At 45.7% G+C, this 19427-nt stretch overlaps 1 protein-coding gene across 5 annotated transcripts in view; it reads left to right on the top strand.

Moving 5' to 3' along the window:
• The first annotated feature begins 11799 nt into the window (after window positions 1-11799).
• MECOM (MDS1 and EVI1 complex locus) overlaps window positions 11800-19427 on the top strand; it is a 668000-nt gene continuing 660372 nt past the window's right edge. For all 5 annotated transcript variants that reach the window (XM_031957626.1, XM_012546602.3, XM_023500819.2 and 2 more), the window contains exon 1: window positions 11800-11919. In XM_031957626.1, the coding sequence (XP_031813486.1) occupies window positions 11883-11919 (37 nt within the window). In that variant the 5' untranslated portion in view covers window positions 11800-11882. The remainder of the gene's footprint in view (window positions 11920-19427) is intronic.

Here is a 19427-nt window from a genome sequence, read left to right as displayed (position 1 = left end):
TATATGTAAACACATAATCTATATATACTGCATATTTATTTATTATATACATGCACACACTTATTATAACTATCTAAACACTCAGGAAATTCTGTACTTCCTGATCATCCCTTTCATTGGCTTTCTCCAACCAAATACTATACTGATACCTCCGTGTCCAAGTTATGCTATAAATTCAGAAGGTAGAAATTGTGAATATATTTTCTGAATACATAGAAAATTTTTGAATGACATTTAGGATAATAAACTATCTGATTCTTTAATCCATGAGTTGCAGGTAATACTGTCAAAAATCCAGAGAGAAAAATCTGCCTTTATATATTGTGCCAGTAACCCTCCTCAACTCCCAATAAAATTGGAAAGAGAATACTTTAATATGCTGAGTCAGGGCCAAAATCAACCTAAAGAATCAAGTTTAATAACAGTAATAACTCTTACTTGGTTTTTGTCACTACACAAGATTTTTTTTTTCAGTTCAAAACAAAATAGATACACAGAAACTAAAACTGAAAACAGTAACAAAAATACTGGTTTAATCCTCTGATTTTGATATTTATATATGTAATTATTTTTATTTATTCTAAACTTAGTGTCAATAAAACAAAACATTATTTGAATATACAAAAACTTAATTATACTACATTAAATTACATTATTTAGAATGTGTTACAAAACAAAATATATAAAACTTTCACACTTGGGACTATTTTCCGTCTGTGTATTTTCCCAGATTTTGATGTTTTAAAAACGTAGTTATGATGCACAATGCCTGGCATTTAGGAAGCACTTAGTAAAGATTGCTTTATAATATCTGTGTACATGTGGTGGTTTTAATTTTGCTTCCTTTCTTCTCCTTCAACTATAGAATTCTTCCCTTATTTCTTTGTATTCTTCATAGTTGTCATTTCATATGATGGAATAACCTTAAGGTCCAATTCAAATCTCCCTCTTCTGACTTTGACACCTTGTACCAATCATTTAATATCTCTGATCTTGAATTTCCTTATCTGTTAAATGAGGAGGGAAGCTATAGGAGATGATCTTAGAGGATCTTAGAGATCCTTTCTAACTTTCAATGTATAATCTTTTTCACTATGATCTTAGGGAAAACGAGTTGTTTAGGTTTTTGGATATTTAATCATTCCATTTTTTTTTTTTTGCTATTACCAATAAAGCCAATAGGAATGTTTTTATACTCTCCCTCTCTTTCCTCTCCCTACCTCTTTAATAACATCTTTAGAAAATAATCCCAGTAGTGAAACTCCTGCATCCAAGGTATGAACCATTTAAAAAATGTATCTTTTTTTTTCTTTTGCAAAGCAATTGGGATTAAGTGACTTGCCCAGGGTCATACAGCTAGGAAGTGTTAAGTGTCTGAGGCTGAATTTGAACTCAGGTCTTCTTGATTCCATGGAGCCATCTAGCTGCCCCTATGAACCATTTTGTAACTCTGATTATTTATTGCCACTTTGCTTTCCAAAAAAAGACTGTACCAATTCACATTTATCTATCTATCTATCTATGTTTCTATCATCCATCCATCTCTATTCATCCATCCATCTCTTTCTTTCTTTCTTTAATTTCTTTCTTTTTCTTCTTCCTTCTTTCCTTTCCATCTATCCATCCTTCCATCCATCTACCTATCTATCCATCTATCTATCCATCTGTGTGTGTGTGTGTGTGTCTGTCTCTTTTTCTCTTTCTCCCTCCCTCCCTCCCTCTCTATCTTTCTCCGTCTCCCTGTCTCTGCTTCTCTCTCTTCTCTCTCTGAATTGGTGCTACAAGAAGGAATTGGTTCCAGGAAAATATATATATATATATATATATATATATATATATATATATATATATATATATATATATATATATGAATGTAAACACACATATACCTTCTAGCCAGGACTATAGGATCATATAAGAAAAGATCATAAAGTTAAAGCTGGAAGAGATATGAGATGAAATGAAATTCAATTTCAGTTGAAGAAATTGAGGTCTAGAGAGTTTAGTGACTTGCCTAGAGTCACACAGCCACTTTCTGAAGCAGCATTTATAGACCCCCTGCTATGTACCAGACACTCAGAAGAGCACAGGGGATAGAAACACAAAAACAAGAAACAGTATCTGCCCTCAAGAAGTTTACATTCTATTTGAGTGTGGCAAAGAAAAGGAGATATACTATGTATATGCACATAAATAGATACAAGATATATACAAAGTTAATAAAAGATAATTTGAAGAAAGAGTCACCGGGAACTAAGGAGCTCAGGAAAGACCTCAAGGTCTACATAACTCATGTTGCTGATCATTTGCCCAACTTTACCTCTTTCAATTCAAAGCACAGGATAATGCTTGGGACTGAATTTCTAGTTTAGACCTGTAATCAAGGCAGAAGAAAGATGGTCTTTGAAAGATAAGAAAGACTGGTGCCAGGAAGGAAAGAGATTTACAGGAAGATTAAAAAAAAAAAAAAAGCTTTCTCCCTTCTGTAGAGTTCAATGACTTGGCATCAGTATTGCAGGAAAATCCTGGATTCCCTTAGTTACTTTGCATACTCCCCCCTACCCCCACCCCATTTACTTTGCATGTTTAAAAAAAAATTACTTCTCTCTGTGTATATTGGAGAATGTTAGCTCCTAAAATGCAAGGACTGCTTTTTAAATAATTTTATTTTCTTTTAGGTTGTACAAGTACATTCATTTTTTACATATTTCTATATGAGTCATGTTAGGAAAGAAATATTAGAACAAAAGGGGAAAACCACAAGAAAAAAAAGACAAAAGAAAAAAACGTAAAAATACTATCCTTCGATCTGCATTCAGTCTCCAAAGTTCACTCTCTGGATGTCAATGACATTTTTCATCCAATTTATTTTTTTGGTATTGCTTGGATAACTTAATTGCTGAGAAGTGTTAAATCTATCATAGTAGATTTTCTCACAATCTTGCTGTTACCGTGTACAATGTTCTCTGGGTTCTGCTTACTTCACGTAGCATCAGTTTGTGTAAGTCTCTTCAGGCTTTTCTGAAATCAGCCTGCTCCTCATTTCTTATAGAACAATAATATTCCATTCTATTCATAAATCATAACTCATTCAGCCATTCTCCAACTGATGGGCACTCACTCATTTTCTAATTTTTTGCCACCACAAAGAGAATTGCTACAAACCTTTTTGTACATGTTCTTTCTCCCTTTTAATGATCTCTTTGGGATACAGCCCCAGTAATGATGATGCTGGATCAAAGGGGATGCACAGTTTTATAGCCCTTTGGACATAGCTCCAAATCCAGCTTCAGAATGGTTGGATCATTTCACAATTCCACCAACACTCATGTCAGGGACTGCTTTTTATGCCTTTTGTTTTCCCTTTTTCCAGCACCTCTCTTAGCATGTAGTAGGTGCTCAGTGAAAACTTACTAAATGAATGGATGGAGGGAAAGGGTGGAAGACCTGGATTCCAAAGCTGGTTTTTGCCACTTAACTAGTAAGGTGGCCTGGGGCAGGCCTTCCACTCTGAGCCTTGGTTGTCTTATCTGCCTGTCTCATTTCACAGGAAAAAGTGAACTATAAACAATAAAACTCTCAGAAAAGGTAAATTCTGCTTATAGTCTCCAACCTCTTTAAAATGTACAGAAAACGCAGACTCAACACAAGCTCTAGGAATTGCCTCATGGACTGACCCTTGGGACATTTGGCTCCCTTGGGAAAGGCGGGGGCTGAGATTCTCATTGTACAGACTTAAAGGATGTGCCATAGACCAATCCTTCCAATTTTGCAGGGGATCAAATCAGAACCAGAGGGGGTAGTGACTCAGTAATAATAAAAAGCAGCCCAGGGGGGTCCTGGTACCCCCAACTGCCTCCCGGTCCTTTTTGCACGGATTGACTAAGCATGGAAAGACCGACTCAGAAGAGTGGATGATAGATGTGAAGTTGGGAGAAACCTAGGAAGCCATGTGGTCCAACCCTCTGGTTTTATAGACGAGGGAACAGTCCCAGAGAGATTATTTCTCTGATTCAAGCAGATTGTAAGTGATAGGGGTGGGATCAGAATCCAGATCCTTCCCTTCCAGCATCATCCCTGTTGGGATTACAGTGGTGGGAAAAGGGGGACCAGCTGTTAACCAGCTTTGATCCCAAAGCGATCAAAATTTTCAGGTTCCTGGCCAAAAAAAAACTGCTCTGGCCAAGGGCATACAGGTCAGCGGAGGAAGGAGCGACGTGGCTCGAAGCCCCTAAATAGAGAGTAGGGACAGTGCTGAACGAGAAATTCGCTTTTTTTTTTTTCTTGCACTCCAGGGACGCAGCAGTTTGAGACCCTACAGAACAAGATCTTCCTTTTATTTTCCCTTCCCGATCTTACAGCTCCGTATTTTGTTTTCTTTTATTCCACCTTCCTCTCTCTCCCAGCCCGGACCGACGCCGGCCGAGTTTCCCCCCGGGGCCCTCCAGCTGTTTCCCCCTTGACTCCCAGCTACTGTTCACAGCTGGAGCCCGAGCGCTGTTCGAGAGCCTGCCGCTGCGGTTGCTCCCCGAGGCCAGCAGGGGGCGGCGCAGACTAACCCGTCCCGGTTACCGGCCGGCGGCAGCTAGGCGCGGGCGGGGCTGGGGGAAGGCAGGCTGGGGACCCAGGCAGGCCGGCGGGATCCGCGTCTGGCGCAGCCCCGAGCGCCCTGGCACTGTCCCACGTTCCCACACCGCAGGAAAGCCGCCTCGCGAGCTGGGAGGCGATCCTCGCCACCCTCACGTAGACTGCAGAGATCCACCCAGCAGTGTTTGTGCCCCACAAACCCACCCCCCCTGCCAGGGTCTTGGGGCTGCGCTCGGAACTCGACTCCGAGTGGTCTCCAAAGACCGAGCGGGGACTAAAAACCAGGCAGAAGGAAGGCCTTGGGTGGCCTCGGTTTTAAGCAGATCGTTGTTGTCATTATTATTATTAGGAGCTAGTGTGTTCTACCCTCACCCCGCGCCCCATTTAAACCACACTAGATTACTAAGGAGAGGGGAGCTGGGCATGGGGGGTAGACGTAGAGCCGAGAGGAAGAAGGGAGTAGGCTTGAAAAGAAGCCTCATGATTTGCTACGAAATCCGGTCTCCGCCATGAAGAAAATCCAGAACTTGGGGCTTAAAGAAAGAAATGTTTTACGAGGTAGAGTGAAACTAAGCAGAAAATGGCTTTGCGCTGTGTGCTTGATTCGTTTCGTCCCCATGCCTGGATTTCGGTAGCTCTGAGTAAGCATCAGAGAGTAGGGCTCCCTCCGGCAGCTGCTGCAGGATTTTGCAACAGAGAAGGAGGCGTTCTCTCCATCCCCATCCCCCTTAGGGCTCCCCATTCCACGGGGTATTATATACAGGCAGGGAGACGGCACCTTCCCTCGCCATGTGGCTCAGACTCACTCCTTTCTTCCCCATCTTGCCATTTCTTGGCACAGTCTGTGTTCTAGCTCATTTCGGATTTGGATTTTTAAAGCACATCTTTCATTGTGAGCTTTTCTCACATCGCAAAGAAGCGGACAGCTTACATTTAACACTTAAAGCAAGAGGCATTTCTGCTGGGAAATAGGCGTTCTGCTCTCCTTTCCTTTCCTTTTTTCTTCCCTTCTTTTCCCCTTTCCTTTCCTTTCCTTTTTTCTTCCCTTCCTTTCCTTTCCTTTTTCCTTCCCTTCCTTACTCTTTTCTTTCCATTCCTTTTTCCTTCCCTTCCCTTCCTTTTCCTTTTCTTTTCCTTCCCTTCCTTTCCCTTTCCCTTTTCTTTTCCTTCCCTTCCTTTCCCTTTTTCTTTTCCTTTCCCTTCCCTTCCTTACTCTTTTCTTTCCATTCCTTTTTCATCCCCTTCCTTTCCCTTTCCCTTTCCTTTTCCTTCCCTTCCTTTCCCTTTCCCTTTTCTTTTCCTTCCCTTCCTTTCCCTTTCCCTTTTCCTTCCCTTCCTTTCCCTTTCCCTTTTCCTTTTCCTTCCCTTCCTTTCCCTTTCCCTTTTCTTTTCCTTCCCTTCCTTTCCCTTTTTCTTTTCCTTTCCCTTCCCTTCCTTACTCTTTTCTTTCCATTCCTTTTTTCATTCTCTTCCTTTTCCTTTCCTTTTCCTTCCTTTCCTTTCCTTTTTCTTTTCCTTTTCCTTCCCTTCTTTTCCCTTTCCTTTTCCTTCCCTTCCTTTCCCTTTCCTTTTCTTTTTCAAAACTTCCTTTCCTTTCTTTTTTCCTTCTTTTCCTTTCCTTTTTCCTTCCCTTCCTTTCTCCTTTCCTTTCCTTTCCTTTTTTTTTCCTTCCTCCTCCCCCCTCACTCCATTTCAGACAAAACAGACCATCCTAACATTTATTAAAGTTTCTGGATCTGTTTTTAGGTTTCTGAGATGACCAAACTTGTGTGTTTGTGTGTGTGTGTGTGTGTGTGTGTGTGTGTGCGCGCGCGCGCGCCCCTCCCCCCCTCTCTGTGCACGAGCGGAGTAGCCTATAGAGCAATGATAAATATCCCTGTTGATCACTTGATTGATTACCTCTCGGAAAGGTCACGCGGGCTTGCAGTAATTTCCTTTTGCCTCAGGCTCCCTTTTCACTTTTACTCCAGCCCGACAGCTCCAAGTACACAGGATCTTTATTTTTATTTTAACCCCTAAATGCAATCCCCCTCCCCCGAAAACAATGCAGGCGAGAAAAATCGGATAAAATAAACTCAGCCCTCCTCTCGGCCAGTCCTCCGGCCCCCTTTCGCCCCTCCTCTCCCTCGTCGGCTCCTTCTCCCGCCTCGCCTCACCTCCCTTTCTCAAATGTATTCTGGACACTGCTTAATAGACGAGTGTCTTGCAAGTAAACTCCATCGTCCCTTGGGTCCGCCTTTCATGTCTGTTACTCTCTCCCCCCTTTCTCTCCTGTGGACTGAAAATTCGGATTTAAACCACCAGACAAGCTATTAATTTACCCATGCTACCCAGGGTCCTGAACCCAATTAATTTCTAATAATTATAGCCCAAGGGGGCTAGATAGATCTCCCGGCCTCTTTCGAGCTTCGCCACTTTTCGCCACTGAGGTCAGCCTATAATAATAAAGTGTGCATTTTGCGAGCGATCTCCAAGAGCAGCGAGTGAGTTATGGCAATGAATGGAAATTGTGTCCATTTGGGCTAATTGAGCGGGGGGCCGAAAGCTGGAGGAGCCGGGAGAGTAAATGAAGAGAAACTGTTTCATTTCGACGCGAAGAAACCCCTGCTTGCCTCTGGTCACCCAGAGAGAGCTTAATTTCTTAACAGCCAACCCGAAAGGCAGCGTCGGGTAAACAGCGTTAATCATTGCAGCCACAATGATGAAATTAATCGGACCCGAGGCCCAGAGAACGGCCGCGGAGCTTGAATAACACAAGGTGAAGTTCACCGCACAAAGACAATAGCTGGACACATACCTCAGTCCCGAATTCCCGCTTCCCCCTCCCAAAGCTACTGATCCCATTCTCCCGGGAGGAAGGGGAAAATGCCCCGTGCTACGAAATGCATGGAAACCCGGCTCCTTACATTCCCATTATTCATCTTTTAAAAATAGTTGGGTGGGGGAGAAAAGTCTGACTTTTCACCTTCACAATTCTCGCCTTCCTAACAGTTCCCCTTCCACCTCTCCAGTGTCCTGGTCCTACTGGGGGAAATAAAAATAAAAATAAAATAATGAAATTATTATTATTTTTTAAAGGAATAACCCTCACTGTAAAGCTACAGGCTGGAACGACCTATTCAAAGACAGGGCTTACAGACAGTCTATTTGCGTGAGAAGACTCTCTTGATACGGCCCGAAACGCACAAGTCGCTCAAACTGAACGAATTTGGGGCGTTCTGAAGTGGGAGGGGGTCCTTTAGCTGGGAGAAGAGGAGGCAAGCCCGCATATATGGGGAAAGCTTTCTTGCTTTTTTTTTTTTTTTTTTTTTTTCCGGGCGTAGAGCGTAGGGAGTCACTTGAGAAGCGGGGAGTTGGAGTTCTCAGGAACACAGAACACCTGCTCCAGCTCCCACTGCTGGGACTGCAGACAGGTGAAATTGACAAGGGTCCCCCCGGAAGTGGAAAGGGAACTGGGGCCCAGTTCCCTGGATGGTTGGGCCAAAAGTTCTAACTGCGTGGAGGAGGTATTGCTCCCAGAGGCTCTAGACATTTATTCCATCTCGTAAAACTCACACAGAACACTTTAACCCCACTTTTGACACGCATGCACACACGTATTCAGGATGGGGTGCAATTATTTTTTTTAAAGAAAGAAAAGACAGATAGTCAACAATCAATCAACAAGCACTTACTAAGCTAAGCGATCATTATAGACTATGTGCCAGACTCTGTGCTGGGCTCTGGAGTTATAAAGACAAAAAAGTAAAGTAAACCCTGCCTTCAAGAAGCTAACCTTCTACTTGGGGAATACAATATATGCACAGGCAAGAAAATGCAGCATATATGCAAACTAAATGCAAAGGAGCTTGGGGAAAAGAAAGAAAACGGAAAGAAGGAAGAAAAAAGAAAGGAGGGAAAAAAAAAGAAGGAAGAAAGGCAAAAAGAAACAAGGTATTTCAGGCTCAAAGGCAAACAGACTTGGAGTTTTGGTTGATATTTAGGATTTAAGGGGGAAATGAATTACCTCCTCTTTCCCCAATGCCCTAGCTGGAAACTTAGCAAAGTTTATTTAGCCTATGCGTTTAAGTTCTAAGGCGTTTCTATTCATTGGCCAGAACTAGCCTTCTTACTTGGTAGTAAATTCGAAAGGAAGTGGCAATATTTTGTGATCTGAAAATCAACAAGGTAGGGAGACCAGGGGCCCCTAGAAAAGAGAGCCATCCAAACGTTTAGAAGTAAGAAGGGAGAGCCTTAACCCTCCCTGTCTGTCCCCAAAATTTGGGGATGAAAGAGGTGAGCTTTCTTCACCCTATTTTGATTTCTTTCATTCTCCCTTCTTTTCACCTGAATTTTTTCTCCCCACCTCGCTTCTCCTTTCTAAACCCCATGTATTTTTTTAATTCCCTAGAAACAAGGACCCCAACCTAACGTCCTTGATTTCCATTTATTCAGATGTTTCGAATCCATTTGCCTTTAGGAGGTAAAATGCCCTTTCAGATGCTTATTCGGTTCTCCACTCTTCATCTCTCTCTTTCAAAGGGAGCCCCCAATTATAACAAACACTAAGAAGAGGGAAGATAATGATAAAGGAGAACGAATCTTTCTTTAAAAGTCTCCATCCGTTTGGGAGCCAAAGCATTGGAAGCTTTTCTTTTCTTGAATTCAAGTACGATCTTCTCTGTACTGGGGGAGCCCAGCGGCTGTGGGCACACACAATAGTGACCGATTCTCCGATTATTGTCCAGCTGGTTTCAAGCAGCAATTAAATGTGATCGACACAGGGGTTTGCCCGCTTCTCACTAGCCTCCCCAACGGTTAGAATCAGGAGCAGAACGGAGATCTGCAGAAGAAAGAGGGCACAAAGAAATTGATCAGCGATCAACTTCTCTGGAGTTCCACATGGGGGCCATCCAGTGCGGTGGCTACCGCTTCTCACTCCCGGAAGGTTTTATTTAGACATTCCAGGAAATCTCCCACTCCCCTCTTCTCGTTATTTCTTTTTCTTTGAGGACCTTTCCTGAATCGGAGGAAGACATCCTAAAGCTAAAAGCGACTTGGCAGATCTCGTTTTTGGAGCCCACAGGTAGCCTAAACTGTATGCACATGTATACATGTGGAAAGGCACAATACCTGCGGAACAACCACCCATCTATCCACTAGTAGTCTGCACATGTCAGTCATAGCTGGAGAGGAGCTAGGAATTCAGCATTTGGCAAGTTTGATGTCACCCTTGCAGACTGGGAGAGTACAAGGTTTCTCTGAATCCGACTGGATTGTTAGGGTAGCCTTCCTTTGAGGGGGGGGGGAAGGTTTCCTATTGGAGTTTTTTTTTTCTCCTTTCCGGTGCCTCCCCCCCCCCCAACACTCCTTTTCAATTTATGTCCCTTAGGATCTGCACTTGAGGGGCCCCAGGGGAACTTGGAATCGGAGAAAAGGGTGAACATCTTTGACATGACAACGGGCAAAAAGAGAATGGGGAGCGTGCTTCTACGTTTCTGAAGATATAGGGACAGGAACCGTTAGGATCCTTAGGCACATGAGGGTTGGTTTCTGTCTACCCACTTCACAGCCTGGCCTAAACTCTGACAATAAATAGCAACAGGTACGATTGGCTAAAGTCAGTCATCACAGCCTCCCCCATCACCCTCCTTCTCTGGGGCTGCCCGCTCTCCCCCCAAAAAGTGATGGTTAGGATTTGATTAATTTTTGTAAACGTGAACGCTATGGATGTATTGGCGCACCACAGGGACTGAGAAGATTGTAATTTTCTTTTATAGTGTCTGGCAGGATTTGCAACAGATATTAATGGAGACATAAATAGCACATGGAAGGTATTGAACAAAACTGTTTAATTCAAGGAGGTTGTACCAGGAGAAAAAATCTATATGTAGCTGGGATTGATTCATACCTCTAACAGGGCCAGCCCTTCAGGAGTTCCCAACTTCAGCGTGTCCGCTTTGATTGGCAAATCCCGTAATTAAAGCAGATCTCCACCATGGATTTTTTTTTGGGGGGGGTGGGAGTGGATGGAGGAACGGAACAGGAGGAGGTTTGGGGCGCACATGTGCATGCGTGTCTGTTTTCTGTGCATCTGGGTGTGTGTGAAAAGGGGAGGCAAGCCGGGCTGATCTCCGGCGGAGGGGCCGGAGTGAGGAAACTGGGGGTCGGGGGCATTGAGGGAGAGGGAGCAAAGGGGAAACCGGATCTCGCCGAGCAGGCACGAGCTATGCCCCGTCAAGCCCTGGGGCAGCCAGCCCGTTCCCAGCGAGGAAGACGTAGATCCAGGCGACCGAGCGTCGCGACCAGGGGGGGACAGGTTGAGGGTGTGTGTGCTGAGATGAACTATGGAAATGTGGCCCAGATGACAGCGCCATTAATATTAGATTAAAAATCCAGAAGGAAGGAGTCATTGATTCTGCGCCCCACTCGGAGCGGGAGCAGCGGCGGCGGCGGCCGCAGCAGCGGCTCCAGCGGCACCGGGCGCAGCGGCGGCAACAACAGCAGCAGTCGGCTGATGTCTGGGTTTGGGGACGCGTTCGCTGCTGCTCTCAGATCCCTCTTGGAGTATCCATCCCCTCTCCCAGCTCGGCAGCTCAGGAAAGAAAAAAGAAAAGAAAACAACAAACCTTCCCTCGTTTGCTCCCCCCTGCTCTCCCCACCCCCACCCGCTCGGTGTGAAACATTTTCCGTAGGCGATGGAGGGACAAGGATGGTAACAAGAAAAATAACAAGAACCCAGAAGCTTCTTGGGGTTTCCAACTTGAACTCTGCAGTCAGGGCTGTCCACTCCCCCCCCCTCTTACCTCGCCCCCCCCCCTTGGGCGAGGTATCTGCTCCCCTCTCCCCTGCTGGCTCTCCCCCGCCCCCCCCTCCGTCGCCCGCCCCGCGTCCCCCTTTCTCCGCCTCCTCCCCGATTGCCATCTGACAAGATCTCCAAATCAAAGTGATAAATCGCTCCAAACTTTTTTTGGCGGCGCTGAGATGTTGGAGGGGCGTCTAGCGCGCATGTGCGAAGGTGTCTGTCCAAACTGACAATGCTGGAGAGATAGCGAGTGTGGATTGAGAGAAAGGGAGAGAAGGAGAGAGAGAGAGAGTGAGTGAGAAAGAAGGAGAGGGAGAGAGACAGAGAGAGAGACTGAAAGAGAGAAAGACATCGAGAGTCTGAGTCTGAGTGTGTGTGTGTAAGGGAGAGAGAGAGAGAGAGAGAGAGAGAGAGAGAGAGAGAGAGAGAGAGAGAGATTGAAAAAGGAGAAAAAGATCCAAGAAAAAAAGCACCCCCCAACCACACCAGCGGCTGCAGGACTGGGCACAACATGAGATCCAAAGGCAGGGCAAGGAAACTGGCCACAAGTAGGTGCAATATCGCTTTTCTATTGGCTTTTCACCCTCCTCTGCCATCTTGCATATGTTGAATGTGCCGGGTATCTGGAGCTGTCCCCAGACACTGGGGACAGAGTGGGGAAACCCGAACCCCGGCTGCAGCTGCAGCAACCTGCCCCAGCATCTTCTTCTGTCCCGCGCCTCTCTGATGATTGGGGTGGGCAAGGGAGCAAACGCAGCGGGCCCTCATCCCTTGGAGTAGGGCAGCTGCATCAGCTTGGGGATGAGAGGGGTGGAGGGCGGGAGGGGGGGGAGGGGGGGGGGGGGGAGGGGAGAGGGGGGGGGAGGGAGAGAGAGGGAGAGGGAGAGAGAGAGAGAGAGAGAGAGAGAGAGAGAGAGAGAGCGCTTTACCTCCCCCCTCCCCTCAGGCGGAGGAGAGATGCCTTCGGCCAACCAGCTAGACCAGGGGTCTGAGAGGAGGAGGGGAAACGTGAGGAGGGGGTGGGGGCGGGGTGGGGGGTGGCAGGCGGTGGGGAGGGCGAGGGGAAACGAAGACTTGGGAGGACTGCGTTTGTTTCTGGGCTTTGGGGTGCAGGAGAGAAGGGCAGAACGGCGGGGTAGGCTGTCACCCCAGTGTGGAAGGTAGCGGCGGGTGGCGGCGGCCTCGGAGCCCGAGTTGAGAAAAGTTCCAGGGCTGGCTTTGGAAGTTCAGCCGAGGCCGGGGAGGCTGCGAGGAGCCGCGGTTGCTATAGTGGGCGCTGTCGGCTCTCTTCTCAGAGGCTCACGGCCGAGAAGGGAAGGAACTAGGGAGGCGGAGGCTGCCGGAGCCGAGGGGAGGCAGGCAGGCTTGGCAGGCTGGAGCCCCGGCCGCGGCTGTCGGGGCTCAGGGGCAGGAGCTCAGCTGAGCATCCCTCGGAACCGAGGGCAGGTGGGAAAGGAGGAGGAGGAGAAGGGCAGTGTAGGGTGATGGTAGACTGAGTGGAGACGAGCCGAGATGGGGGTAGGTCAGAAGGAAGGAAGCGTGGCAGCTTGTAAAACCAGCCGCTGCGGGCCCACGACGGGGAGGGGGAGTGCGCCGAGCCAGGGAGCCCGGAGAGGTCTAGCCGCCTGGGGTGTCCGTCCTAAGGGTGAAGGCGGGCGGGTCACTCGGGACGGCGGCGGGGCATTGGCACAGAGCGCCGCAGGACTGGGTGTAAGTGTATGGGAGGGGTGGGGGATCCGAAGCCACGCGGTTGCACCCCCCCCCCCATTAAGTTGGCAAGGCTAGGGGGAGGGCGGGGAGCGGTGCTGGTGGAGAGCTGCTTATCCTCGGCGATGTGAACTCTCACCCACATGTACCAGCTTTGGTATACAGAGGTTCCTTCCTAAAATATCCAACACCCCCACGGGGAGAGGGAGGAGGAGAAGAGTTGGGTGAACTGGTCAGAAAATTGCCTGAGCAGACTGCTCCGCCAGTGTGAACTGTAACCCAGAATTACTGTGGAGAAAACAATTTTAAAAAGATTTCATTTTTTTTCTTTGGTTCAATCCAATCCATGGTACGTTGCAACTTAATTTTGTATCATTTGGAAGGTGTGCGTGTATATTCATGGCCTTCCAGGGTACACATAACACTATTTGCACACATACACGATTTGCTAAGCACCTCCAGGAAGGGGATTCTTACTGTTTCATACATATATCCATTAAAACCCCCAATAATAAGGACAATGCTAAACGCTTTTCAGAGCTGCCTCATAAGACTCTTCCACTGTCTTCTTTTTCCTTCTCTCCCCTCTTTCGTTTCTCTTAACACCTCCTGAGCCTTCCCTAGAGTAGTAGCTTTATGCCCCCGACCCCCAAGTCACATTGCGGTCCGCCTCCCTCGCCTCTTGGGGTTCAGGGGCTACGCTGAAGGAGGGAGTCAGCCAGCCAGGCAGCGGAGCCCGGCGTCCCTGAACCAACCAGCGCCGAGGCGGGTTCTGCTACCATCCTCCTCTTCCTCAGCCTTCGGGAACCCGGCTCTCAATTCGGTCTCAGTGTTGTCATTTCCAGGCGCCTTTCCAGGAGTTGGTACAGTTTGGCTCCTCCAGGCAGCTGCTCACACAGGCAGACACACTCACGCAGAAATTTCTTTTCGCCTGGGTCTTAGTGACCGACAGAAAGACTGGGGTTATTTCGGTAATCGCTCCATCTGTTTCTCCTTTGAATACTGTTCATTTTATTTAATTGCGACAGTGTCAAAATTCGCTCCTTCCTGCCTTTCTTATTTGCTTCCCAATGCGGTTGAGGACTTGATTTTCATCTGAAATACACACACACACACACACACACACAAATATACACACACATACCTACACCTATAAATAGAGATCCACATTCACATATACTTTTAGGCGTGCAGCCTTTCATCCAGTATTGGGGAAGATGGCAGATGAAAGCTTTCTAAGTTGTGCTGGATAAAAGAGGAAACTTAACTTCTTGTCTTATTACTCAGCTTGCTCAGAAATGAAAGGGAGAAGGCAACGCCGACCTATTTTTATTTCCATAAATTTTCTTTGAAACTTTCAAAACGATTTTTATTTAATTGCAGGGACAAGATCCGAGCCAATGCTAAGTGTTTTCCTTCCCCAAACACAACCTAACACCCACAAAACATAAAGAAATGCACACCCAATTCTTTCTGATTTGATAATAATTGCATTACATCCGGCGGGAGATCATTTGTTTTATTCACTGTGGCCAAAGGTACAGTAGTTGATTTCTTGAGAACCGAATCCGAACGTTTAAAAACTTTGTTCTTGGGTTTGGCGTCTCCTCTTTCGTTGTTGCTGCCTGCTCCCGCCGTCTTTCCCAGACAGATGCGCCACTGCATCCTATAATCCTCCAGTTACAATATAAGTAATAAAGGAAATCATATGAAAACTTCGGATTTTGTATTTTGAAACACCATTTCCTTTTCCTTCAATAGCGTGTCAGCTTCATCGCTAAGCCGAGGAGATTGGGAGAGACCCCTGTAATTCAATCCTTCTAACAAGAAAACTTTGTAGCTATTATTCCAGTTTAGGCGTTCCCCCACCCCCTTAACCTTCTACGTTCTACGTTCAGGGAAAAAAAAAAGAGAGAGAAAGGCAATTTATTCTACATAAGTGAACCAAGTCTCGTCCAGATCTTTTTGTTTGTTTGTTTGTTTTTAACACTGGGAACAAATCCCATCGAAATGCAATATTTTGCCCACGGCAGGACTATTTCCTGCAAGGGTGAAATTTACTAGTGGCCGAACCCTCACTAACTCAGCTACTTTATCTGAAGTTCCCGGGACTCAGCCGTGTTCTTGTTAGTCAAAGTACATAATTCGGAAAACACGATGATTTTCCTTTTTCTCAGAAAGAAAGAACCACTCAGGTACTAACTGGAGGATTTGGGTTGTGTTTTTTTCTTTTTTTCTTTTTTTTTTTCTTTCTCTTTTCAAAAGACAAGATTATGTGAAATACAATAGCTGAAACAAAGAAGCCACGCTGGAATTTATTTAGGGGGATTTTAAACCTTAGTTTGAAAATAAGTAGAGGAGATCTCAAGACGCCTGACTATCTTGAAGGCACAGCCTAAACACTTGGCACTTACCCTAACATTTGAGAAAAGAAAAAGAAATGTCAAACGAGAGAGGGATGCCCCAGCTCCCAGAGCCCATTCTAGAGCTCTCTGAGCAAGACAGATATTTCAGCCTGATCCCAAGTTTCTGAATATTTCGGGGGAGGGGGCGGGCACCTGTATGGAGTCAGAAATACCAATGGGAGATTGTTCTGACTGTGGAGCATAAGGAGGGGGCCGGGGGTCGAGGGCTGATCGAGGGCTCCTTCCACCTATACCCCTCAGGAAAAAAAAAAGCCCAAAGCAACAGCTTCTCAACTTGCCAACAGTGACACTTCCCAGGATCTCAATCTCAGCAATGAACAGTCTGTAGAGTAACCTCCTTGGAGTTCTTAGGGCGTCCTCCCGTTTACCCCCCACCCAGTAGCCTCGTAAAGAGACAGAAGGCGATCAGATTAGTAGGACACACGTGTGTGTGTGGGGGGGCACTTGTTACTTTTACACTTTATCGCTTTTTTTTTTTTTAAACAGGCAGTCTAATCATCAAGGTAGGTCCCGAACTCGCTAAAGTTTCCCCCTCCATCCCCAACATCTGAGATAATAAAATAACACGCGCCCAGGTTTCACCAGGATTTTTTTTTTCTCCCTGAGCCTATAATTTGCCTTCCTCTAGTCCTTAAAAGCCCCTGATTGAAAAACAGAGCTGCCAAGTTTATTTGCCTGTTTAAGACTCTGTCCTGGAATTTGTTTTTCAAAGAGGGGAACGCTGGCCCTGACCAGGAGGAGAGTTCCCCCTTCTAGGAAGGCTGTTTATTTGCCATTTCTTTACCATTACCCGGGGCTTAGTGCTCCTTTATTGCATTTGGCACTTGCTGTAAATAGTCTCCTGCAACATTTGTGTGTGTGTGTGTGTGTGTGTATGTGTGTGTGTGTGTGTGTGCATTTAGCCAAAAAAGTCTCTGAGTTTAGGGAAAGGTTAATAAAGCGTTTCACTCCTCCCTGGCCCCCTCCAAATCCGGCAGGGAGACGGTTCATTAGCAGGAGAGGGGAGAAGGGAGGAAGGCTCCGTTTTTGTTTTGTTTTGTTTTGTTTTCCATTTTTGGAGGATATAAATTCTCAGCCTTCTCTGAACAGCTCTGTGAGTGTGTGTATGTAAGAGAGAGAGAGAGAAAGAGAGAGAGAGAGAGAGAAAGAGAGAGAGAGAGAGAGAGAGAGAGAGAGAGAGAGAGAGAGAGAGAGAGAGAGAGAGAGAGAGAGAGAGAGAGAGAGAGATTATTCTTCAAGTTCCATAGGAAACAGGCTCTCCAGAGCTTGATAGCTCTGCCCATTCCTTTCACCTTAATGCTCTTGATACTGTGAGAACCAAAATACACTCAACATGAAGCAGCCTATTGCAATATACAAGCATTTGTGTGCATTTATATATGTATGTGTGTGTGTGCATATATATGCACATACATATATGTACATAAAAGCAGGAATTTTTTTTTCCTTTAGGGGAACTTTTTAATAAGGTTGAGGAGACTGATTTGCAAGCTCTTTCTTTCTGAATAACTTGCTCCCCAGAGGATTTCCAGAAAACAGTATCAAGTTAGCTAAGGTTGCTACATAGCCTAGTATGAAATGACCAGGCAAAACAGATATGTAGGGCTCACTGACCCCATTCTTGGAGGTGGGGTAGGGGAAGAGAAGACAATATACCCAGTTTCCTCTCCCATGTCTTTTCCATTTGAGTCTACTGAGGGGGAACATGGAATATGATTTGAGTCTCTTCCCTACACATTGCCTTTTATTCCAGTTTCCCAAACACCCAGAGTTTCTTCTGACTTCTTCCTAAGGACTTGAACCCTCTCCCCCCCCCCCTTTCCTTGAAGGCAGGAAACATCTAGGACCTCATCACTTCATCCCTCAATTCCTTTAGGATTTGGGTTGATCTCAATTGAGATGAAGAATGATAATGTGGAGGATGGCTTTTGGAACAGAGGAAGGGGGCCTTAAAGGCAGGAGGGGATGCTGGTGGTGATTCAGGCCTTCTGTTCTGTAGTCCCCAACATGGCCCTGCGGGCAGGAAGCTCTTGGCCCCAAACAGCTTGGGAAAGAAAATAATTCTGTCCCTTTCCATTCTGAGAAGTGCTATGGTGTCTGGGCAGTTCTTCCCCTGGGATAAATGCCTGCACTCTGCCCATTCCCCTATGTCTGGGCACACAGCCCCTTCCTTTGCCTTGGCCCTAGGATGCCTCCCTCGAAACTCAGGCAGACACTGGAAGAAGCCAGCTCTCAGAGGTGGGGGTGAGGGTGAGGGTGGTCCATGGGACAGTGCTATCCCAAAGATGCCAAACACATTTCTCCTGAGCAGTGGATTATCCGTTTGACTACCCTAAGTAGCTGGAATTTGCTTCTGACTACCACATTTTGTAAGGGAGTTTGTGTGGTGTGTGTGTGTGTGTGTGTGTGTGTGTGTGTGTGCATGCTCAGGCACTTTCGATTCTCAGTTCTCCCATGTGAGCATGCTCTTTGGGATGGGCTAAATCGAATCCTCCCTTCCCCCATCGCTTAATAGAATCCTATTGCTAAAATTAGGTCTTACCCTGTCCTACTCTTCTGGCCTTCCACTTGCTTCCATCAGTGAATTCCCAAAGAAACTTGGCTGTGTAGTGAGAACAAGTGTGTGTGTGTGTGTGTGTGTGTGTGTGTGTGTATGTGTGTGTGAGAGTGTGTGTGTGTGTGTGTGTGTGTTTTGGGGGAAGGAAACAAATAAATAAAACAGAGAGAATTGAGGGAGAGAAATATCCTCCCCCCTTTCTTCCCTCCAAGCTCACCCCATAGTTTGCAAACACAGATTGGCATTCTTCCCCTCCCCCAATGAAAAATGTAATCCTTGTTAATTAACATTGCTTACAGGGCCTACAAGAAACTTAAGAAATGTTTCTACAAAGGGAAGGAACTGTTTACAAAACTCTTTCAAAAGTGTGACATATTGCCACAGCTCCAGGACTAAAAAGCTAAACACACTTACTTGCCTTTGAAGTTCCCCTGGCTGGGCCTGCTAATTTGACTGAGATTCAGATATTGCTGTGGGTATAACTAATGACTTTTACCTATTTAGACTCAAGTGGGAGGAGACAAAGTCCTGGATTCCTTGTCCAATGGGTCCCTCTAGAGACTGGGCTTCTGGCTTTGAGCCAGTTCTGTACAATGTCAACATTGAATATTTGAATTCCCAGACTCTATTTAACAAGTTTCTAAATAAATAAACTCATTGTGTGTCTGTGTTTAAAATTATTTCACCTCTTTCATAAAAGCTACAGCATCTTATTACATTGGCCTCTGAGGCTGATTTTTTTTTTTTTTTTACCCCTTTCTTTATAAATAAACACAAACAGAACTCAATGCAATTTTCCCTGGCCAGTCTTCTCCTTCCTATGTGTGCAGAAAAAGGGTATGGGCTTATAGAAATTTGGGCAGGGATATTAAAGTGAAACCCGACTTATTTGGATAGTTTTGTTCTAGCTGAGCTTCAGTCTTGGCTAAGAGAAAAGCTAAGTTCAGAAAGTCAGCTAAATATTAATCATTTCTAAAAGAAAGCTCAAAGCAGGGCATTCCCTTAATCATTTTGGCCATAGGATGACAATTAAGCTTAAGGGAAACATTTGTTGGTACTATAAATGACCACTTGAGCTCATGTTTCCCAGCACATGTAAGCTGGTGGGTATCTGTGCACCCAGATATCTTAAGTAGGGAGTACTGTCTTTAGGCTGATGTTGTTTACGCATCTATAGTCTTGAATGGGGCCTATTTATACATCTTCGTGGGAGGGAAGGAGAATTAGTGCATAGAAGAAGGGTTCTAATCCTACTTCTGACACAGAATAGTTCTGTGACTCTAGTCTGAATCTCAGTTTTCTCACTTTTAGAATGGGCATGATACCACACAGAATTGTTGTAAGGCTCAAGGAATGTTATGGAAAG

The sequence above is a fragment of the Sarcophilus harrisii genome, chromosome 3 (genome assembly GCF_902635505.1).
Source record: "Sarcophilus harrisii chromosome 3, mSarHar1.11, whole genome shotgun sequence".
In the NCBI taxonomy this organism is placed as follows: Eukaryota; Metazoa; Chordata; class Mammalia; order Dasyuromorphia; family Dasyuridae; genus Sarcophilus; species Sarcophilus harrisii.
The sequence above is the reverse complement of the archived record's forward strand: the minus strand, read 5'-3'. Positions and strand labels throughout refer to the sequence as shown.